General features: G+C 42.8%; 1 protein-coding gene across 14 annotated transcripts in view; it reads left to right on the top strand.

Annotated features, from left to right (window-relative positions):
- Nucleotides 1–24,121, top strand: part of osbpl8 (oxysterol binding protein-like 8) — a 67,542-nt gene extending 43,421 nt beyond the window's left edge. For 6 of the 14 annotated variants that reach the window (XM_078101067.1, XM_078101068.1, XM_078101075.1 and 3 more), the window contains 21 exons: nt 5,713–5,786; nt 6,570–6,650; nt 7,021–7,122; nt 7,203–7,406; nt 9,848–9,932; nt 11,444–11,609; nt 11,717–11,942; nt 12,401–12,585; nt 13,078–13,159; nt 13,556–13,654; nt 13,871–13,967; nt 14,084–14,182; nt 14,366–14,463; nt 15,383–15,472; nt 15,606–15,742; nt 16,246–16,431; nt 17,300–17,453; nt 19,161–19,263; nt 19,546–19,581; nt 20,171–20,276; nt 20,366–24,121. In XM_078101067.1, coding sequence (XP_077957193.1) covers nt 5,713–5,786; nt 6,570–6,650; nt 7,021–7,122; nt 7,203–7,406; nt 9,848–9,932; nt 11,444–11,609; nt 11,717–11,942; nt 12,401–12,585; nt 13,078–13,159; nt 13,556–13,654; nt 13,871–13,967; nt 14,084–14,182; nt 14,366–14,463; nt 15,383–15,472; nt 15,606–15,742; nt 16,246–16,431; nt 17,300–17,453; nt 19,161–19,263; nt 19,546–19,581; nt 20,171–20,276; nt 20,366–20,495 — 2,540 coding nt within the window. In that variant the 3' untranslated portion in view covers nt 20,496–24,121. The remainder of the gene's footprint in view (nt 1–5,712; nt 5,787–6,569; nt 6,651–7,020; nt 7,123–7,202; nt 7,407–9,847; nt 9,933–11,443; nt 11,610–11,716; nt 11,943–12,400; nt 12,586–13,077; nt 13,160–13,555; nt 13,655–13,870; nt 13,968–14,083; nt 14,183–14,365; nt 14,464–15,382; nt 15,473–15,605; nt 15,743–16,245; nt 16,432–17,299; nt 17,454–19,160; nt 19,264–19,545; nt 19,582–20,170; nt 20,277–20,365) is intronic. The other 8 variants (XM_078101071.1, XM_078101072.1, XM_078101079.1 and 5 more) reach the window with 3 other exon arrangements.
- The last annotated feature ends 242 nt before the right edge of the window (nt 24,122–24,363 follow it).

The raw sequence follows: 24,363 nt of genomic DNA on the forward strand, positions 1-24,363 counted from the left end.
AAGTGTAAAATAGGATTCTAAAGTCAAACTTCACTTTGATCAATAGGACTGCTGCAGCTGCAGTGTGCATCTTAAAGAGGAGGAAATCGTTTGCTGAAAAGGGCCAGCGTTGCTAGGAGATGCGCCATCAACTTCATAATCATATATTCTGCAAACAGACGCCCTCAATTATTTAAGACATCTGCTCTAACATTTTGGTGCAAGTTGTTTTTTCTACCTGGAAAATAGACGTAAGCTAGTTAGCCTAGTTTGTTCACGTTAGCGCTGATTCCCACTTTTCCTTCATGTTATTTCAGCACCTGCTCGGTCATCTGCAGCTGTAGTCACGGATGTGAAAGGAAACCCTAGTCCCCATAAGCTGTTTGACTTTCAGGATTCCAGATATGGCAAAAACAAAACACCGGATTTTCAAAACTCGCAGCCGTGATATGTCACCGTAGCCTCCGTACGGACACTCTGGAGTAGTAAAACGGCACTAAGGACACTAAGCAGAAGCCCCCAACACCAACCACAGCTCGCAAACTGCCAGTGTCTGGGGGAGATGGAGAGATACCACCACGACACAAACGTTTGGGACACAAACAATTTGTAACAATAATATTTGTACACAATTTGTACATTCATAAAATGATGCGGGCAAACTGCATACTGGGTACAGCTCGCCCGCCAGAAATGCACCGATACAACTTGTGCCCTAGAGAGGAGCTGTGTGCGGTTTGGAGCAAGTTACATCAGAATATGATTCATTGCTAAGTTTGTTAATCTGCTGGTATTGCCTCTGGTGGCAACACTAGCAGTGAACAATGAGCGCTAAACAGCTGTCCAGGTGGTCGGCGGTCCTTTTCGGCGTTAGTGAATGAATTTGATTGTCAATATAGAAACACTGTGATCGGTACTGGGATATCGCCAGAATCATACCAAATACCGTGATGACGTTTTGTATCACCCAACCCTAATATCAACTACTTATAGTGCTGACATTGTCTGCAAACGTGAGCCAAAAAGGTACAAAAGTCACACACAGGATCTTTGTACTGGCAACTTACTTATGTACTATTGCATCAAAAAGTATGTACACATTAAGAAATTTGCTTGGTCATAGCTGCGAGGTGCCTGACTTTACTTGAAGAGAACAATATAGATAACTACTTAACGACTGCTGCGCTTGAAACGTGCCGGTGCAAACTTTTGAACAAGGACACCTCAGGCCTCCACTCAGCTCGCCTTTTTTTCCAGGTTCCAACGATGAGAGTGCAACGATAATCCTTTTTATATTTTAGAAGTACACCAAATCCCCCAGAACCTCGAGGATTAAATCTATTTCATGTTCATTTTTTAAAATGGCCTCGTCCTATGATCTTCCCACTGTTTGTCCTAAAGTCTGACAGCTGGCAGCCCCCGGAGCTTTGCATGGATGGATGTTCTGTTCCACCCGACTGTTTTTGACCTTTAATTAATCCAGGAAATGCTGTGAGTGCACAAAGGTGCAGTAATTCAGACTCGCGCGACAGTCAGTGCCATGCCTAAGGGCATCCCAGCGGTGGTCGAGGAAAGGGAAGTTGTACGTCACCGCCTTTCTCACCTTTCACCTTTCTATCATTCAAGCCGGTGACCTTTTGGCACGAGGCTTCTCTCCGCTCTAAACCAGCACCTCGTCTCATGAGATGAAGGTGTAATTGGCCTCTGCTGCATTCTATTGAATGACTTGTTTGTCTCCCTGTCACATACGCAGAAGTGTTGATCCGGCAGAGCGAGACAAAAAGGACAGACGAGGAGTCTCAACGCCGAAAGTGCGATTTACTGGTGGGAAATCATAAATAAAGCTTGATTACCAAACCTTAACTAGTTGTGTACTTCGTCTCCGTGAAACGTGAGAAAGAACCCCCGGTAACCAGACACGTTGCACGTGGTTATAACAGCTTGAGGTTTCGTCAGACAACGTAGAGGTGGTGTGAAGTTTGTTTAAATCTGTACCGGTAGCCCCGCCCTAAAGCATCCCTGCTTTATGATCTATTTAACTCCAAATGGACAATAACGTATGGCACCAGTGTCATATGTCAATACATTCGACACTTTTTGCTTTTTTTCCTGGTTTCCAATGTTCTTGGCAAAACATTGCAGCTTGACTCTCCCAAGCCTTTTCATAAGATCCAAATATGGGTCACGGCCTGCAGTCTTTGCCAAAGAACAGGCCAGCTTCTGGCAATGCAAACAAACTCTGCCCTGGCGGACTATATTTAGAACACCAACCCAAAACAGCGTCCATGGTAATGCAACCTGCCTAATGCCTAACGTTTGAAATATCACCCCCTCCAACCAATAGATGACGTGGTTTCTTGTCGTCAAGCCTCCTGTGAGCAGAGCTTGGGTTCCACCAACCTGCTTTCAAAATTTTGACTTCCCCACAAACCATTGTGATAACCCACAAATACCCTTCATTCCAAGGTAATATCATTTGGTCCTTCACCTGTGCAATTGCTTTTTAATATTGTGGGCGCAGCCTTCCATGTGACGCATGCCTTCCAATGTGACGCATTGTTTCTGTTGCCTCCACGGCTACCAAGGACTAATTAAAAAATAAATATATTTGGAAGTTGAAAATGAGCCGTTTTATGAAGCTAATGAGCAAATGAGGAAAAAACAGCTCTGCCCTTGAGGTCGATAATTAGATGAAATGATGGCTCATCTTGAGGTCACCTTGTCTTGGCAGATGGCACATTCATTCAGTGCTGTCTCTGAACATGACGATAATGTGAGATATGACTAGTTAAATGTGTTTTAGATGCCCTACAGTAGAAATTGCATTTTCTTTTGGTCCCAACAGGAGTTTATACAGTACCCGACAGAAATGTGCCCAAACCTTTTACTTTGAATTCTTAGAGAATAACCCTGTCGATGTCACCAGGGTTGGAGGAAGCTTGTGTTACAGTCAACCGGACTTTGTACTTTGAAAGACGCTCATGTCTAAGAGACTCAGCCTCGGAGTTGTATTATGGGAGGTGTAGGATTGATCGGTTTTGGGTGACTTCTATCCGTCTTCCACCTTGATACCAACCATTCTCGCTTTCTCACGAGACCCCCAACTTAATTGAAGTGCCCTGTCATGTCGACCGTACCGCTTTACTTTGATCCTGCTGTAGGTTCTTACTGTATCCTTGATATCACCTTCTAAAATTGATATATTCAGAACAGTAACTGGACTGGCAGCTTCTCCGTTCATTTGTCGGTCTCAGGTGATCTGTTGCCTACAAATTATAACAGCAGCGTTGAGAGTAACTCATTGCTTTTGAATTAAAGGGAGATGTAAGCATAGTGTTCTTCATAGCTACATTACTTTTATCGTTTTGATTTAAAGCAACTTATTTGATTTTCGCTTGATTAAGTCGGAAAAAAATGGGAATACATCGCTAAATGTATTCCCATTTTTTACCCCAACAGTGACACTGATATCCTGCTATATGTCAAAGGAAGATGTTTACAGAAGAAGATGTTTGTACATGACTGAATTGAAGGGAGTGTTTGCTCACATCTGTCTTCGTGGCTGATGTCCAAGGCTTAATAACGCTTTGGGCGACTGTATTCTTTTTGTGAGGCAGAGCATTAGAGTGGAAATAGATTCATTGTTGCAGCACGCAGCTCTGCTTACTCTTTCCCTTCTCTCTCCGGTCTATGATCTTTTCATATAGAGTGAAAGCACTGCAGCTCTTGTTTTTGTCAGTCTGCATTGGGACGTGAGCCTTCAGTTACACACACAGACACACACTCCCGGACATTCACACAGGGAAAGGGTCAAGATTATGCTGACTTTCACACTGAATTTACCGAGAAACGCATTTATACTTTTCATCTAAAAAAACTTGAATCATACTGCTCACCTAACACTGGCCCGTCTTGAATGCACAAGTTATTGATCGAGCATGCAGTTGGTGTTCATTGCTCTCAGAATTGGATTCACATTTTATTTGTTACTATACAAATAGAAATACTGTCAGATTGATTTGTGGGTTTTTACTCCTAAACCAGAAATGCTTTGAAAGCTCCATTTACACGTTTATTATTTTATTTTTTATTTTGTCACCTACCCATACTTCCACAAGCTGCCGATAGTTTTATGTTTACCTCCTCATGCTTTGATGAAATAATTGTTTGTCCTTTTTTTTGCGTTTGCATTATTTAGAGGGTTTGGGACAAGACATGCTCTCGGGGCTTACTGTTGTGGATAACCCGCCCCCGAGTTGATTTCCAGCTGAAGTTGGCATGGAGATGTGTCAAGTGGACACAGATGGTCCGGTGTTACGTCTAAATGAAAGACTAAAAGAACAAACAATTTGTTTGTTAGGGGTTGTTTGCTGGGGGAGACAGGTCTTAGCCTTAGGCATACCACATTGTTTTTGATAGGAGTATCCAAACTTTAGTTTCCTTGGAGTCAATGAAATATTTATGATCCAATTTGTCTGCACGACCACATTGAAGTTTGCAGGAAGAATACATAAGAATGATGCCCATTTTGCCACAACTACCTACACAAAATTGTTTTATTAAATTAAAATGGATCGTAAAATAGGATTTTTCACCTTTTCCAAATGATGAACGCCTCATTTGATGGTGCTACTCTACAGTGCTTCCTTTATTCTCATGGCTGAATACCGGCCCGCTGCCTCTGGATAGGAGATGGAAGCTATCAAATATTTACAGGCTCTTTGTTCCCTTGAGACCACCAGCCTCACCCAGTTCCAAGACCTCAGTGGGGAATCTGTTGCTTAGGGTAGACTAATTGGTTAGAAACAGGCTCAGAACAAGGTGGAGCTCAAGGTGGAGCTTGTTGCAACACACTATATCTACATGAACTACCTTCGTATACAGCGTGTTGTTAGTAGAGAAGTACAGCTCACATTCTCTTCAGCAGCATCACTAGAGAAGTCACTAACCGAGTCTGTTAATGAACTCTGTTTAGCCGTCCACCCCCACGTTGTCCCAGCCAAACTCTGGATTAAAACAGGGAATCTCCTTTTACCAGCCAAGTTATCTAACTTTAGCTCAGTTCAGATTAAGGACTTTCAGCAGCTTGTTGTCAGCTCCATTCTGTGGCTGCTACGGGTTGCTTTGAAGGACAGACTGCCATTAGAGAGAGATTCCACTTGGCTACACAGACACCTAGAGTCCCAAAGGCAAAGGCAAGTGAATCTTACCATTTGACCTGTAGTATACATTAGCTTAAATAGCCAACATCATTAGCAATTAGCAGTATCAGTTTCTGTTTATTAATTATAAAACTGTTTTAAACAGAAGATCATCAGATGGAAGGCAGCTGTCCATTATTAACGTACATTGATTTGTATTTATTTTTAAGTTGAAATTGTAAAGTAAAACTTATTTGATGCAAACATATTGCAGATTTTTCTTTTTACATAAAACTTTATTTAAAACGCGCCATCAATCAACAATACCATAATATTTATTCATCTTCCAGCGGCCTCGGCGCATCCCAAAGGCCACAACTTTAGGAACCGCTGTGCTAGAGGACACACAAATACAATCTCATCTGACATTTTCAATCAGGTCCCTGAGAGTTATTCAGTAAAGATACTTGACCACCAGAGAGGGGGCCATGGCCCCCTTGGTCCACAACACAGCCATTAGTGCTGGTATTGGTCACCTGGAGAACAATGGTGACTCAGTATTTATGCTGTTTCGACTTTGTTTTTGTCCCAGGTTTTGAGAGAGGGAAGGAGGACCTCTTGCCTCTGCCTTTGAAAGAGGATTCACATTCCATATCTAAGAGCAAGGTAAGAACCAATCCACCCACCAAGCTGAAGTTCCATAGCTGATGGGAGGAACTTCTGGGCGCTTTGGTTTCGTTGTAATGAGACCAGAGAATGTGGAAATTACTACAGGTCTCCTTTTCCTCTCGCAGTCTTGCCTTAGCGTTAGCTGGCCGACATCCCGATGACTCACATACAGTCTACTCTGGTACACATCAAACGGTTACCTACCAAAACTGTAAATCAGACATTCCTTCAAAGGAGCTCAGTGTGGAGGAGGCCTGTGTAGTTTATCAATGAGGCCCACATCAACATATTTGTTAGGAAGGAACGTGGGAGTTTGAGTCTCTGTGTGAGTCACAGCACATCTGTAGATTCATCTTTATTCAGGCCTGTCTGTGGCTGCCTGAGACCTTAAGTAGTCCTGCTTTATGGTTCCCACACGCCTCCTGCCTGTCTCCACTTTGAATTGCTTTAATTAACTTGTGAAGGGAGCTTGTGGGAAAGAACCTGCGCTGCCGGTTCTAGGCTTCGTACTGCCAAGTGAGCAAGTTTGGGTCACCAGGGAAACAGGAAGGCACATGAGGGAGAAGAGAACCGTCACTTCTAGACGCTGTTTTGCAAAGATGTTGCAGCTCTTTGCCAATGTTGTGAAAAAATGTTCTACTAATGTTCTAGGAAAATTCTACTTGGTCATGTAGTGGATGACTTCATTCAGATCACTTAACACAAAGTGCAGCAGTGAAACAAGCCGTTTTGTTATTATTTCGTGCTAATAAACCCAATCCCCCTTCCCCCTGTGTTCAGTCTGAAACCAAGCTGTACAATGGCTCAGACAAAGACGTGTCGGCATCCGGAGGAAAGCTCACCAAGAAGGAGTCCCTCAAGGTGAGTGAGCTAAATCAGCTTAGAGTAAGTTCTGTGGACACCAAGGCAGGCATAATTTGTCTTCGAATACCCTAGGAAGAGTCACTATGCGTGAAATACTTACATTAGATAGGTGTCATTTTCCCATCGTGCACCAACGCCACCACAATACAGGATAGCGCAGGAAGTATTACATTTAAAGGTGGATACAAAGTTCACACTCCAATCAGAAGGTTCCAGCTGTTATTTGAGCAGACGGTTGAGCAGTGTCATCCCAGGCCCATCGTTTGCTGCCAAATGTGATTGGTGAGAAAGCAGTTGTGGAGTTTTAATATTCAGTTGTGTGGAATTGACGTTGTCAAAATGGTCTTCCTCCCTGTGCTCTTTGTAGGTGCAGAAGAAAAACTACAGGGAAGAAAAGAAGAGGGCGACCAAGGAGCTGCTCAGCACCATCACTGACCCCTCTGTCATCGTCATGGCCGACTGGCTAAAGGTGGGAACGCCTTCCATCCTACAATCCATGTTTCCAGATTTTGGTGAGGTGAGGCTCCTGACTTATTGTTTCTGCTCCAGATCCGTGGCACTCTGAAGAGCTGGACAAAGCTTTGGTGCGTGTTGAAACCAGGCGTCCTGCTCATCTATAAAACACATAAAAACGGGCAGTGGGTGGGAACGGTGCTACTCAACGCTTGCGAGCTCATCGAGAGGCCCTCCAAGAAGGACGGCTTCTGCTTCAAGCTCTTCCACCCGCTGGAGCAGTCCATCTGGGCCGTCAAGGTCAGTATTTAATTCTTTTAAGTTCGCAGGCAATATAGGGTCAATATCCCGGGTTTATCCGGCAAACATTTCCAGTTTTTTAATTTAATTAGTGCTTTGGAACTACCTTAAGGAAGTTTAATAGGTTGTCAAACCTATAAAGGATAAAATAAATATCAAATGCAAAAGGAAGAAAGTGCTTTTTGGGGTCGCTGATAAAAAAAAAAATCCCCTTAAAATTAACATGCATGGCAGGAGGAGATTACTAAACAATTGCAATGATCAGATATCATTCAAGGACATCTTGTAGGGCTTAAAGTAATATGTTTATGTTTTGGTACCAAGGAGTGTGTTATTCACACACATGTCCTTTTCCCTTTAGAACAGGGGTCTCAAACTCAAATCAGCTGCGGGCCAGATGCAGCCCACTTCAACCGAACGCGGGCCAGACTAGCGTCTGAACGGCATGGTCGACAATAACACAACTTAACACTCACTTTCAAAAGCAGTCATTGAACCCCACCCTGGGGGATCGGTCCGAATGAGACTACAACACTAGTCCTCCTTTAACTCAGCGGGGGAGACCTAAGGTCATGTGACCGTGGAATTCCTTTATAGCCAAACGTGAAGTTACGTGAATCGAAGCTGCGTAGTAATGGACGGAGACGCTCGTCGGTGACGTCAGATGCTTCATGTGTTGTTAGTGTGAGTCGTAAAGGAAAACTTTATTAAACGAGCGATGCTAACGGTTAGTCACATGATCACCTGCGCGAAAGAGGGCAGGAAACTGAATTTCACCCTCCTGCTCTCTGCACCTCGGCCGACACACACGACCCGCCCCCCATGTCAGTCACATGCATGCCACGTTCACTGGACAAGCACACAGTAGGAAACCAGAACATCATAACATGTCCCACACAGCAGCTGACAGTGGGGTTACAGTATAAAACTTGCGGGCCGCACTAACATTACACTTTCATATTAAGGATGGGGCCACAAAATATCGTCCCGCGGGCCGCGAGTTTGAGACCCCTGCTTTAGAATGTCAGAAATCCTGTTGATCATGTGGGAGGTTTGCATGTAAAGGAATAGTGTGAAAGAAAGAATATGGGAATGCAGACTGTACAGTAAAATAAAGCTACAGGATCTACCACTTACCACCTCTTAAGACAAAACTTCCACATCATATCTGTTTTCTTTAATGCTCATTACTGTTCTGTGAGTACCGTATATCTTGTCCCGGCTGCACTGTCCCCTCCTCGAGGAAATAGTCATGCACGCAATATTTTGTCTGGATTTTTTTTGTCTGGATTATTTTGCCGTTTCCTGTCTTTATGCTAAGCTAGCGGGCTGTAGCTTCATATTTATGTGTTAAATGACTTTATGATTGTACTCTTTCTTTAAATCTGAAATAGATTACCTAATTACGATACGTTACGATACCAGGATTCTATATTGGTATATTTATCTATAATAGTAATAAATAAAACATCTGTATGATTCTGTTTTTTACCAGCTTGTTCCTGCCCAACTTTTTGAACACTTAACAAAAGGGATTTAATAGTAGAATTAGCCTACAGGCAAGATTGTGAGGGCTTTAAATGATTGAAATATGAATAAGACATCAATTCGCTGCCACATGTTTTTTCACTGACACAACGTCAAAAAATATGTTCCTAATTCATCCCTACACTACAATGGAAAAATGCATCTGACTTTATCGTTCCGTTATTTATATGATTAATGAGGGATTGATCAGGGGAAAGCGACACAAACAGAATACTGAACTGTATTTATTATGTAGGATGGATCTGAATGAAGCACACGTTGCTCTTAAGCGATGAACATAACAAAATGAACACAAAGGGATCTGGGGGGAAGGTCTTTCATTAGGAACAAAAATCCTTTGTCTGCTGCATTTACAAAAATAAATAGTAACAGATGTGGGCTGTATGAATGAGAGCTCATCTTTGCTTTAATTTGCAGACAGACAGAGAACATTATACATACTGCCAACAATTATCATATTGGGCGCTGCACATTTTCCATTTGTCCCTGTGTTCTCAGCTCGGCTGTACTCCAACTGTGATTTGGTATTCATGGCTGACCTCGCCGTGCCATTTCCCCGTGTGTCTGCTCACTGAGAATGCTTGAATCACAATGGCCAATCTGTGTTTTTAGATTACAGCGCTCCTGCTCTACGAGTCATCTCCTGCACTTTTGGAATAAACACTTCATTGATTTAGCTCTTGTCCCCCTCTCATAGCTCATTATTATAACGACTCACCACAGAGTGGACGTTTCCTTTGTTTTCACATGCAAACAATGACGAACTGAGAAAAAAAGGTGAACCGAGTACATCATAACTCAAACCGCCTCAAAGGAGAAGAGACTGAGATAACAAACAAGAACTACCTGAGCTGTAGGCCTCAAGTATTCCCTCCTTTCTTTCTTTCTGTCAGGGTCCTAAAGGGGAAGGAGTCGGCTCCATCACTCAGCCGTTACCCAGCAGCCACCTCATTTTCCGTGCTGCCTCCGAGTCTGATGGTAAGAGACATGTTGCCAATCAAACTGTAGCTATCTGGGTCGTGTTGCAGCAACAACATTGAAAGATGCAAGAGGCAACATGTTGATTACATGTTGGTGACCCAGAACACAATGTACCTCTGTGCGAAAGAGCACAGACCTTCTCTTGTACTAAGGTGGAACATTATTTCAGTTTTTCCAACAATAACTCTCAAACCTTTTCAACTCAATTTATTATCTTAATATAGGCATGTCTTAACTAATACATGATGAAACATCCACACCAGCCTCTCCCTACTTGAACTGTCTCCTGTCCATCGTGCTGAAAATAAATCCTTCCGTAGGGGCTGGATTTTAATGATCAAATTTGCTCTGAAAGGTTCTTAATCCGGAAGTAGTGTAAGTGGCAGCCATGATGAGAACTCTAAATGTTAAGGAAAGGAGCTTTAATGCTTCCCTATTTAGCTCCTTTAGCATAGGAACCACTGGACCATCTTTTACAATAGGGAAGGAGATAATTCCGTCCCACAATTCCTTGTCATTTAAATAATGACGTATCTTTGGTCGTTCACGAGAACAACAACAACTGATGGACGAAGGCATCTAAGATGCGCTTTTTTGTAGTCCATCTTTAGAGAAATTGCAGTTTGGCCTCTGCAGACTGACGTCACAAACATGCGTCTTTCGTCGCATCATAACTACGTAGCTTAGTGCAAGTGGAGTCGGATTCCCTAAACTCTGTTTTTTTCCTTTCCTAAATCCTCATTTAGTCCTCATAGTTTTTTTGACAATTTGAATCCAGTCTTGTGCTCTGTCCATGGTGCTGAAACATCCAATCCCGTCTCTTCCTGTCTTGATCGCTATTCTTAGTGCTGGGGTAGTCAAACGTATGTATTTAAATTCAAAGGCTTATCTCGAACCAGTCTTACAGGGGTATCAAGGGGGATTGTGTGGAGACGTTCAAAAACGTTTGACCAGATGCTTCATGCTCAGTGTTAAAGGGATGACAATGAAGTGAAAAGCTTGAACATATATGCTGTGGAGTTGTCACAATACCAAAATAATAACGAAACGATACCTGCCATAAATATCACTATAACCGATTACTTACGTTACGATACCAGGATTCTATACTGGTATATTAATCTATAATAGTAATAAATAAAACATCTGTATGATTCCCTTTTTTACCAGCTTGTTCCTGCCCAACCTTTTGAACACTTAACAAAAGGCATTTAATAGTAGAATTAGCCTACAGGCAAGATTGTGAGGGCTTTAAATGATGGAAATACAATTGAGGGTATTAAGTTTGTAATACTGTTTACTCCCTGAACGTCTTTTTTGTCAAAATTGCTTTGATGACATCATAAATAAAAAAACATCTGATTTGATGTGTTTTTTCCTCCATCTTTAATCCTCAATGTTTTAAATCTATACATTTCATTATGACAGTCTGAGCACACATCTGCCAACCTCATTCTTTACCTTTTTTTACGTGCTAATATGCTGGTGTCTTTGAATGTCTTTCCCAGGTCGATGTTGGATGGACGCCTTAGAGCTAGCCCTGAAGTGTTCCAGCCTGCTGAAAAGGACCATGATCCGCGAGGGGAAAGAAGACATGAGCACAGTAGCCACTGGTGGAGAGCACTCTATTAATTTCTACAGCCTCCTCAGAGCCCACAACATCCATGGTTTCCAGTGAGTACAAAACAAATCCAAGGCAACACTATTCCCCCTTGGCTTTTATATTAAAATGTAACATTATGTTGTGAACATCCTTGCACACGATCTGCCCTCTCCTGCAGGTTCAATGACAGCGACCACCTGAAAGACCCTGACCTGTACTCAGACAAGTCGGACAGGGAGGGTGAACAGGACCACGAGGAGTCCGACCCAGAAGGCCTGGAAAAGAGTGAGGAGAGTGACAGCGACACTTCAGAGCGCCAGGACGACTCTTACATCGACCTGGACCCTAACGAGCTTCTGCGGGAAACCCCGTACCTGGAACAGTCCCATGAGGAACTTGGAGAGGTAGAGGACAAAGTTTGCATGCAAAGCCTTTAATAATTATTACATTTTGCAGCAGCACTCCACACTCAAAGGATCTCTTACGGGCAGTTTCATCTTTAGCTTGAATTAAAACCAGCTAAATGCTATTTTCTTCTAAGGTTTTCTTGCGTAATGAGGTGAAAATGTATTTTACGTTTTCCTACACTATTACTAAAGCTGTAACTTGAACAGGCTTTGATCTGTATGGGTTTGCCGTGGGTGGGTGACTGCACAGGACCCACGGTAAGTTTGACAGCGCAATAATTTAAAAAAGTACTGAACCCGAGGACTAATGTTTATATTTGTAAGCTGCAAGCAGTCAAGCTTCACGGAACTGCCTGTGCAAACCCTTTGCACTTTGACCTGTTCAACCCGCTTTGAGATGTCTGCCGTAGTAAAATACATAACCTTTTAATCCTTATACTTATCTCCTTCTCCAGGCTGGGGAGGCTGCCCAGACAGAGACGGTATCAGAGGAGAATAAATCTCTGATCTGGACTCTGCTGAAGCAGGTGCGGCCCGGCATGGATCTCTCTAAGGTGGTGCTCCCCACCTTCATCCTGGAGCCAAGGTCCTTTCTGGACAAACTGTCTGACTACTACTACCACGCAGACTTCCTCTCAGAGTAAGCCCTTCCCATGTTCTGCTTTTAAAGTCTTATCAAATAAATGGAGATAGAAAGATAGAAAAACCTTGCTTATATCATTTTATAAATAAATTAATGTCTGGCCATAAAAATATCAAACCATACTTTTAACAGATTCCTATCCACCTTTGACTAGTGTTTTATTGTTTTTCCTTTTGGAAATACAACAAGGACTAAAGTGTAGACAATTATGCAGGTCTTACACTAACTATTGAATTAGATTGTAGCGATATCCCCCATATTTACTCTGTAGTATTTAAGATGAAAGATGAAAACATATCTTTCTTTTCATTAATCTAGCAGTGATGTCTTGGTGTTGTAATGTGCCATGTCAATAGACTGGCTGAAATGTGTCACACTGGCCCTTTCATTGTATGTGTCAGGGAAAAGATTAAAGGTTACTATAGTGCACAGTAGCAGAGAAACACTTGCCGAGGATCAGTCTCAATCCGGACTCTGTTTCATTCTCAGGGCCGCAATTGAAGAGAACGCTTACAACCGGATGAAGAAGGTGGTGAAGTGGTACATCTCTGGATTTTACAAAAAGCCTAAGGTCAGGAGAATAAACACATTCTACCCACTTCATAAGCTTCATACAGTATTATAAAAGCCTGTTTCCAAACACCAGATGAAAACCCCAAATTATCCTATAAATCATTATAATTCATTCAAACTTTTTTCCAAATAATTGATTATTCCAAAATAATGAATGTTAAAATAGTGACTGTTTCTCAAAGTACTTTCTTTCTCAAAATATTTGCTTCGTATTGCAAAATAATGAGCTATCTCAAAATAATAATAACTTATCTGGAAATAATGACTTAGTGTTTAAAGTTAACTAAATGTTTTGTCATCACATCGGTGGCAATGGGCTTCCATGGAGTTGACATGCTCCATGTTTATGTATATCGTACTAAAAGCATACTTAATGTTGGCTTTTAATTTTCAGGGGTTGAAGAAGCCTTATAACCCCATTATTGGAGAGACGTACCGCTGCATGTGGCTCCACCAGGCCACCAATAGCAAGACCTTCTACATAGGAGAACAGGTAAGAACTGCCGTGCTACTGTAGCGTACTACAGTACTAACTACTAGCAATCTGACCAAATAACTCGTATAGTAGGGGAGGTTGGATGACTAAATAAATCAAATAAATCTATGGCTAACAGGGATGGTTTCGGCTGATTTTAATTCAAATGAGTTACCTTGTGTCTTTATATTTGCAGCAGTCAGTCCTACGACATCAGTGTGTTATTCTTTTCAGGTTTCGCATCATCCTCCAGTGTCAGCTTTCTACGTCAGCAACAGGAAGGACGGATTCTGTCTCAGTGGCAGCATCCTCGCCAAGTCAAAGTTCTATGGTACCCTCACACAACTAAAATACCTAGTCACCTCAAATAACAACAATATTTGTTCTCCTGCTTTAATATGTGCCAGCACATCTGTCTACTGACTACTACTGTTCTTCACATTGCAGGAAACTCCCTGTCGGCCATATTGGACGGGGAGGCTCGGCTGACTTTCCTCAACAGAGGAGAAGACTATGTGATGAACATGCCCTATGCTCACTGTAAAGGTCAGTGCAACCCGACAGTTATCACAACACAATCTCAGTCCAGTAGTGCTTTGTTTTTAAGTTACTGTAATGTTGCTTGTCTCATTTTAAAAGCTAGAACAAGTTGCTTGGCTCTGAGCGTCTGAGAGTTTCCCATATGTCGGTGCTGAATGAGATTCCTGTTGGGGCTTTTTCATTGGGTAGGCATCCTGTATGGCACCATGACTCTGGAACTGGGCGGTCAGATCACCATCGCGTGTGAGAAAACAGGATACAGTGCTCAGCTTGAGTTCAAACTGAAGGTATGGCTGTGTTTAATAGAAACATTCTTATTAAAGAGGAGATCATTTTAGTGCTTTTTTTAGATGGGAACATTTAGAGCGGTTTATAGCTATTAGAGAATAGAAAACGCTAATGTTTTGTGGGGTTGTATGATATACTACTTCAGAGTTTCTATTGCTGTAGAAATAGTTAAGATGCCTATAAAGAGATCTTTTAGGCGTCTACCACTACCCTCCTGTCCCTTTAAGAGGGAACTCCTCAAGCCTTTCTAGATACAGCACCTAAAGGAGTTTAAATCAAAAGAAAACAGTTTCTTACATGATTTTTCTGAATGTCTTACCCCACCACGCCATCGCAAACTCCACCATGCCAATCCTTCTCCAACCCCTGAAAATGCCCCCTCCTCCATTCCACCAATCATCCCATCAACGGCATTATGCCATCGCAAACTAGCGACAGGTACACATCAGAGAACGCTAACAAGGAATCAATACGTTTCCTTTTCAAATACAGATATTGATTGGCGTCTCTGTTACACCGTTCTGAACCATTAAGTTGACGTACTTTTATCAGTAAGCCATATTGGAAGTTAATTTTTAATTTTAATATTTTTTTGTTAAATTGGGCATAAATCTTTTTTTGAAGCGTTTTTTCCATGACTGAAGCTCGCAGAAGATCAGCCACACAAAAACTACTATAGACACACAACTATAGATGAAATGACACATAATAAACCACAGTATTTCTTTATCCACAGTAACGGCAGCAAGTAATCTGTCTGTGCATGTATCTCCCCTCTTCAAACCCCCATGTCCTCTTTCCTCTCCTATCCTTCCCCGTCAACACCTTTTTGTCTTTGGGCTCCTTCGGTCCTGTGTTCCTGCTTTTCCTGCCCCCCCCCCACCTTCCTCTCCTGCTGCTCTTCTCTCGTTCCTCCAGCCGTTTCTAGGCAGCAGTGACTGCGTCAATCAAGTCTGTGGAAAGATCAAGCTAGGGAAGGAAGTTTTGGCTACACTGGAAGGACACTGGGTGAGACACATTTTCCACACGACTGCATGCCGTTTGGATCTGCAGTCTTGGCTTTAGATTGCATCCTGCATGTCTTTAGGCTGGTAAAGAGAGCTTTTTGACCCCCCTCCCCTCTTCCGCAAACCCACCACAGGACAGTGAGATCTTCATCAACGACAAGAAGACAGGGACGGTGGACACCTTTTGGAACCCGACAACAGAGCTGAGGCAGAGTCGACTGACACGCTGTACCGTCCCACCAGAGGAGCAGGGAGAACTTGAATCGGAAAGGTGGACTTTTGACCCTCAGCAGATCCTGAAACATGAGAGCGTGGCCTTTTAAATCGTTGCCTTTCAATGTAGTTTCTGTGGCCGAATTCACCTCTCACCCTTTCAGCATTTGGATATATTTTTAGGATTGTCTTTAAAAATCTGACTGTTCAAACTTTTTAGGTCACGCCCACTACGGCGCCTTTCCTTCTTTCCCTCTGTTAGAGCAGATGAACTGCACTTTATGCTTAATATTTTTAAACTTTTTTAATATTTTAAATTCTTAACTCTAACTTTATTTTCTTGTTTTATACTAACCCATAGCCTTATTCTACTAAACCATTGCATTAGCATTTCATTTTACTTTATTTTATTACTTGTGCACTGCTGTCTTGTTGTCTATTGTTACACTGGCTACTGTCACGCACCAACCGCCAAGACAAATTCCTTGTATGTTTGACATATTTTGGCAATAAATGTTTTCTGATTCCTGATTCATGACTCTGTTCCCTCTTTATCCCCAGACTGTGGCAGCACGTGACGCGGGCCGTCAACAACAAGGACCAGACCGAGGCCACCAATGAGAAGTTCCTCCTGGAGGAAGTTCAGCGGAAGTCCGCCCGAGAACGGAAAGCCAAGTGCGAGGAGTGGAACCCTGCCCTGTTTGAGCAGGACCCTGTCACCGGGGAGTGGCATTACAGATATGCAGAGTGAGTGGCTCCTCCAGTGGGTTCAGTCAGGTTAGAGTAGGCGGTAGGATCTAACAAGGGCTCCTTTGTATCTAGTGCCTTTACCTCAGCACTACAGCATACTATTAATAGGAGGAGCTTAGCAATATCAGCAACAAAGAAGAATGGCTGCCAGATTTTTGGTTTTATATATATCAGTAACATATTGGCCTTTATTTTTTTTATGTAAACAATCAAAATCCCTATAATTTAGTCTCCAAATCATTGTGACCAAGGTTTGAGATATACTGAGCCAATCATATTCTGCAATGAAAATAACGCTTGTCAGCGTGCATAGTTGACAAACAATGGAGACGGTTTTCACACAATTGGAGGCTATTTGTGTGTCGAGCAGATATCAGACAGTGTTATCTGTCTACCTTGTCATTGGTCAGGCTGTATTTAAAATTATCAAACATATTCATCTTGACAAGGGTCTATAACTAATGTTATAAAAAGATTGATAACAGATGCCCAACACTGATCCTTGTTGCAGTTTGTAGGTCAAATATTTGAAAGAAAATCGTATTGTGGGATGTTGTGCATTCATCTTTAATTAGAATTACATAAATAGCCCCTTAAGTACTTTTTGTACTCTTAGGACGTATACTTAGGTTTCAGAGTTCTGTTACAAGGCCGTTTGCGCTTCCATCTTCAATATGGACTCATCCGGTGTGACAGGGCGCCATCTAGTATCAATTCGACATAACTGCAGAGCCGCTGTCAAACTGGTCTGGGTGATTATTATTGTAATTCCTCGTCTTTGTCATCCTTTCTCCCCCATGTCTCCCCCACACCTGTCCCACTGTTTTCTCTTCCTCACCCTCTGTGTCTCTCCGTCCCTCCCCAGCACAAGGCCATGGGATCCGCTCAACGACCTGATCCAGTTCGAGAAAGACGGCTGTATCCAGACCAAGGTCCGACACCGCACCCCTATGGTACGTTCTGGCAGTCTTATTAGTCTGAGTAACCAGGGGCCGCGGAGGGACAATTGCAAGTGCCAGGTAGGTCGTCCCGATCGAAAACCGCCATTTATATATTTTTAAAAAAATGAAAGAAAGCAGCCCGCCACCCCCCACGCAGCACCCGGTGCATCGTTTTCATTGTCGCTTCTTCTCTTTGTGTTGTCCTCGCTGTGCTGCCATTGCCGCTGCCGCCACTGTCTTTCTTTTTGTACCTGTCTTTTCTTTTCCTACCACCCGACACCTGCTGTTCCCTTTGTATGGGAGGGAAGGTCATGTCAAAGTGCATGCTAAAGTAAGTGGTTGAGCAGATGTTCTTTCCTTTTCAGTCAAAATTAAAGCTAGTAAGTGTAATAACCTCCACTCAGTAGGCACTTTAAATGCCTTTGATGGTGTTTGTTAGGATGCAGCACTCATAAAATTGACTGCAATATGGTGAAATATACGTTGAAATCATCTTTATTCACTTCATATATATATATACATATATATAGAGATAGAGTTATATAGAGAGATAGATCTATAGATGTATGTATATATCTCTGCAAATCACATTTCTAAAGTGAAATGATAATAAACCCTTTTAAGGATTTAAATGGTATTCTTCAAGAATGTCTTAAAAATTGTGACACCATTAGCTAACAGTATGTAGAGAAAATCGTACGTTTTTTTCCTCACTTATTTGTTTTTCTCCCATACAAAGTCTAAAAGAGAGAAAATCCATTACATCACCCGAGCGACCAGCCCCTGGCCGCTTCAGGGTGCTCGCCACGCGCTCCCCATCCATCACCTGTTCTTCATTTTGTCTGTTTCCACGCTGTTTGCCCACCAAGTGTCAACTCCTGCTAAGCAGCTCGGCGCTTGTGATGTGTTGAGGCGCCGGAGGCCGTCTGTGCAGCTGCTGTGAGCCCGTTTGATCAGTGTAACCGCCTGCCAAGGGCCCAGGCTCTGCTTACGTATGCTCATTGCTTTAGCTTTTGAGGTACTGCGTACAGAAGTCACAAGAGACACATTTGATACAGGTGGTTCTAGTTTGATACAGTTTTCGGTTAAAAAACCCTTTTTCTAGAATAGTTTTCCTTAGCGAAAGAAAACAATTAAGATCAGACAAATGAAATGGAGCACCAGTTTTTTCTTCATTTTACCAGCTTCTCAGAAGTTATTTTATCCTTTTTTGAATAAATTCCTGGCTCGCTTTTGATCTGTGATATTTTTGGGCTGCCAACCTTTAATTCAACTTTGAAACCTGTTTTTCTTCATAAAGAAATGTCCTCACATTAAATAAAGCATTAAGAATGAGAGCTTGATCTTGTTGGACCACTTCAATGAGCTCTTGGCAGACAGACATGACTGGCGATGTACCTGCATGCCTTTTACACGCCAATACCGACCAGCATGTTTATGAATGTGTTTGTTTGGAGGGGGGGGGGGGGCTCTTGCATCATAACATTATAATGTTTTATTGATTGGTAAACAAATCAGTTTATATAGTATTCTGCTTTTTGCTTGTATAGATGAGTTGTTATCATGAGTTTTTATCTGCGCTCATTTGGGTGTAGCTGTTATCTGTGTGGCCTTTTGGGTTTGACCTCTTTCCCCTTTTGTGTGTGTGTGTGTGTGTGTGTGTGTGTGTGTGTGTGTGTGTGTGTGTGTGTGTGTGTGTGTGTGTGTGTGTGTGTGTGTGTGTGTGTGTGTGTGTGTGTGTGTGCGCGCTTATGCATGGATTTGTGCATGTGTGTTTGTGTGTAGGTGACGGTGCCAAAGAGGAAACACAAGAGTGACAAGTCTAAGAGCCGAGAGAGTGGCTGCTCCTCACCTGAACCCGACCGCCAAGACTCATCTGGCAGCGAACGTAAGTCCTGCTCATTTACACACACACACACACACACAGACACTAATTGAGACTAACTTTATCAATAATTGGTTATACTGACCCACAGTATATTGTCTAAATATACAGATGCAATATAACATGATCAATGGCAGAACACAACAGCCATAGAGGCGGTAGAAAATGTCTAGGTAACAGCTGGGCTAGATTTTCATTTTTTTGTACATGTATAATTGCTGTTGAAATACTAGTCACATGTTACCTAGACAGCGATAAAGCTTTCACTTTCTAACCAATCTGCAGAAGGCCAAAAGACTGCTAGTAGTAGGCTGAGACTGAGTAAGTAAACCGCACATTCTGGTGGTGTTAGGGGTGTCTTGTGATGGTGGAGGAACCTTGGTTATATTTCATACTTCATTCAGTCCAAGCGTCGAAAGTTCGTTGTTAGTTAGAATCGTCAATGTTAAAAAATATATGGCGATATGGTATTTATCTAAAAAATGGAACTTTGCTTTGAATTCAATCCCACACGCCTCCCCCTCCCCCAAAATGCCAAAGAGACAATTCTATTCTTTTAAATACAAATATTTTGTCTTTCTTGCCATTAACAGTAGTATGAGCTGTGTACTAATAGGTTGGATGCTGTCAGAGGACATAATTACCTATAAGAGAGACGAGTGTGACAGTGAAAACTGTTTTCAGTTTTTAATCGTTAACCAATCCAGCCATCCTTCAATATGCTGATGCTTATTGCATTTTATTGATTATAATATTAGGAATTATTGTTGTATAACTGGGGAAGAATAGATGTCTATTCATTAATGTACTTGGGTCATATTTCCCTGAGTTATGTCAAATGTTTTGAAATTGTATTGTATTTGGTGAACAGATAAAATGCAGAAGTCGTAATGAACACACTTTGTCACAGGACACAAAAGCAAGCATAACAGTCGGCTGAGGAAAAAAGGGGCCGACCTCTGTGAACTTCAAAGTGCCATTGAATCCATAAAGAAGACGCAGGAGGACATTAACAGGTGAGAAGGGCATCCGTCACACCGTCCCGTTGGCCGGCACATGGCTGCTGCCATTCAAGCCTCTACACATGACCACTGTGTGCTTGCAGGAACATCAGCGTGCTGCGGAGCCGTGCGGCCGGCCGGGTGGAGGGCAGTTCTTTCCTCCAGCAGCGGGACTACATCATCATCGTTTTCCTCATCCTCCTTCAGGTCCTGATCAACTATGTCTTCAAGTAGCAGCCATACCCTGAGGAGAGAGACCGTGATGTCCTCTCACACACGCACACATGAAAAAACTCAATAAACACCCAATGAACTTTAGGCATCATGACTTCGAGACATGAACTTTGACCTCTCACAATAAGTGACTCAGACACTCTTCTCGTCTGTCTTTATTTAATCCAGCTACACACGTCCAGAGAAGTGGAGACTCACTCACACAAAGACACTTTTAAATAAAACATGTTATTTTTAACCGGCCCATTCCAAATACCCTGGAATGGGCTGCAGATTCCAAAAGCGAAGAGGAGGAGCGGCTTTAAGGAGAAGTAGTTGGAGGGGAGATTTTGTCGTGATTTCTTTTGTCGCTGTGGAGCTTGTTGATTTGCCTTGATGTAAGAGGCAAAGACAGCAGCCATTGTTATTAGTTTATAGCTGTTTTGTTTTTTTGTTCTTTTTCCAATGGAGTAAAACTACTTTGATTCACATTTCAAACCACAGGGAAGCGTTTAACATGGAGACAAGTACCATATGGCTCATATGGCAACACAGATTTAAAGAGAAGTAAACCTTTAATTTGAATGTTCTTTTGTTAACGTTTTGCTCTTCTGCTCGGTATGTCTTTTGTGAAAAGGGGTCTGCTCGGGACAAAAGGCATAAGGGAGCGAAAAACAAATGGGTCCAATCTATGTGACATTTATTTTTTTATTATTGGGTACTTTAATATGAGGCCGGGTTTCCATGTGTAGAACCGGACAAGGAAGACAAATGATACAAGGGACATAGTCAGAAGGTACATAGGCTAAGAGTTTCTGCTGTATATCAAATCTTCTCCTTTGGGATGCGAAATCAATGTTGAAAGACCGAAGTCGGCGTCGTTGTAGACTGGAGGTAGCATGTACAGACTGAGGAGCGTGGTTAGGACGTTAGCGCTATGTACAGTATTTTGACTTGGGGCACAAATGCACTGGAAATGTCACATCGGTGTTATTAGCAAAAAAAATGTACGTGGAAATTCTTTTAGATCTCTGCTCAGAGGGTCAAAATATGTTTTTGGGTGATTTCCCATGAGCCTCAGTGACCACTGCCCTAGTTGCAGATAAAGGGAGTTGGTACGTTTTAATCAGTCAGCAAGGTTCTCTGAAATCAACCAAGACATGCACTTTCTTGCTTGGAGTTAGATGAGAAGATCGACCCTCACGCTCGTTCAATGCAACTAGCAGCTGCTCAGCTTAGCATAAAGAGTGGGAACGGAGAAAACTTTCCATTTTTTAACTTAAAACTAAAAGTGAGTATGTGTATTTCCCTAAATAAATTCTGTTAACATTTAAAAACAACCATTGATCCATCCCATCTATCTGCAAACCGCCTGCACACAGGGTCGCGGGGGGGCTGGAGTCTATCCAAGCCAACTCCTGGATTGGTCGCCAGCCAATCGCAGGGCTAACACAGAGACATACAACCATTCACACTCACGTTCACACATCTACGGGCAATTTAAAGTCCCCAATCAACCTGATCCCCAGAGCATGTCTTTGGACTGTGGGAGGAAGCCGGAGAACCTGGAGAGAACATGCAGACTCCACACAGACCAGGACCTTCTTGCTGTGAGGCGACAGTGCTAACCACCACACCACCGTGCCGCCCTAAAAACAACAATCGTATCTTGAAATTGAGTTTAATTATCCGTGTGTTGTGCCATCACACACACACACAACCTAAAAGATGCAAAGAGGAGCTGATCTGAGGTCATGTAAAAACCTCCTCTAGACGGAGGAGAAAGTCCCAACGTCCCCTCAGCTGCTGACTGCAGACACTTCACAGTCCAATTCAGAGCAACGATGACCGCTTTCAGTGCTTTTGTGCCTCAGATGTTTACCAGGAGAACTAGTATAGACACTTTAGTAAGCTACTGGTGGGAGGAGATAGACTTTTTCTAACTACTACTATCACCACAGTTAACCATTCCAAATGTACGCGAGTACCAGCCAAACTCGGTGTGTAGAGTAGGAGACGACCCCGTTCACTGTGTAAATACCCGGAGGGACGGCGCGTGGCGTTTCAGCACCGCGGCTCTTGAAGCAGACACTCCCGCGCTCTGTGCACAAGCCAGTCTTTTCAACCTTGTGTGTCTTTCTGTCCACTGCTCTGTAGATACACATGGACATTAGCAAGAAAACAAACACAAAGAAAACGGATTAGTGGGGTACACGATTAGATCAAAGAGGCCTCAAATTGTCGCTGTTACTCGTCACGTAGTTGCTAAAATAAAGATGCTTTTGGAAATTTCACAAGTATAAACCGTGGTTCTAATCTGTTGCCTTCCTCTTGAGAAAGAAGATTTTGCCATTTTAAAGACTGGGAAATAATGAAATAAAAGACTCCATGAAAAGGTACAAGTTTAAGAGGGCTGTGTTTAGCACAGAAAAAACACTTTTTTGGGGATTATTTTTCAGCATCGATCCACAAAAAAAGGCAGCATAATACAAGCCCCACCGGACCTTTCTATGACCCGCTCTGGCCAACATGTCCCACCAAAGATGCAACTAACTGACCACTAATTCAGGCAATTCGAAATGCTCCCAAACACCGTACCTGAACATTGATACCGTGTCATGATGTTGGCCTTGTTGACGTTTACACATCCCATTGCCTCCGCCGTCAGCAGACTGTTGAGCGTTGATAACTCTGTAATGCTAACACAGGTATAAAGAAAGATGTTGGGAGCCCACTGTACCCCCCCGTAAGTTACCCGGCTGGCCCGTGTGTATCTGTACGAGTATTTTTGTGTATCCTCATTGCCTCATCTTAAAAGGAGAATCCAGATATCAGAATGTGGAGAAATAAGTATATACCAGTGCCTTCTAGAGTCGGACCTGGGAGGGGGTAGATATGTGGGAGGAGGCTGCGGTGTGGGTGAGCTCATGATGATGGCAATAACCTGGAATAAGTCCATATGCTGGGGGACCCTGACGCGGCGCGGCTGTAGTCACTGTGGTGCTTCCGAGGGGACGTGCCATAAGAAGCCTTAGCAACAAGTGTGACTGCGACCCCAGAGCTCACCATCCCACCGCCCCCTTCCCCTCCCCTCCCCTCCCCTCCCCTCCCCTCCCTTCCCCAAAGCATCAACATAGTAAATCACCAGTAGGTTTTCCGGATGCTTATTCCTGCCACTGCAGAGAGAGATCGAGAGAGGAAGGGAGAGAGAGACCACTCCTCTACGTGGGCCCCTTCGTCCCTCTCTCGCTCTCTCGTGTACCAAAATAAACAGGTCTGCTGTCTGTTGTTGTTGTTGTTGCTGTGTCTGTACAATAATACGTTTTATTTATTCCTCTTTTGTATGTGGGTTTATGTTGATTTGCTTCAGCTTGTAGCTGTAGGTCAATGCTGATTTTAAATTTACACAAAGTTGGTTTTATCCCTAAACTCGTGACTTGACTGTCCTCAGCTTGTGCACACTGCCCCCCCCCCCCCCCCCCCCCCCCCCTCCGTCACACATACACAGCTACCCTTTTTCCAATCTGAGGATGTGAATATATTTACTGTATTTCCATGGAAACCGTAACTTCCTGTAAGTTTATGGTCAATGTAACATAACAGAATAAAAACAAATGGCATCCTGGGTCGGTCACTGTCAATCGCAACCGTATTCTTGCATTTGTTATTCATTCTGTATTTATTGGTGTTGTATGAGGGGGTGAGGACGGTCATTACTCTTAAGTTTATCTCCATTATGAAAATTGAAAGATGGATACAATCTAGACCACATATGGACCCTTGTTCATTAAGTCAAAGACAAAAACATGTTGAACAATAATAAATAATAACAGCAAAAACTAAAGGTAAAAAATAGATAAAATCATTGCGCGTCTCTTCTTGCACGTAC

Source organism: Gasterosteus aculeatus, chromosome 4, assembly GCF_964276395.1.
Source record: "Gasterosteus aculeatus chromosome 4, fGasAcu3.hap1.1, whole genome shotgun sequence".
NCBI classification, from domain to species: domain Eukaryota; kingdom Metazoa; phylum Chordata; class Actinopteri; order Perciformes; family Gasterosteidae; genus Gasterosteus; species Gasterosteus aculeatus.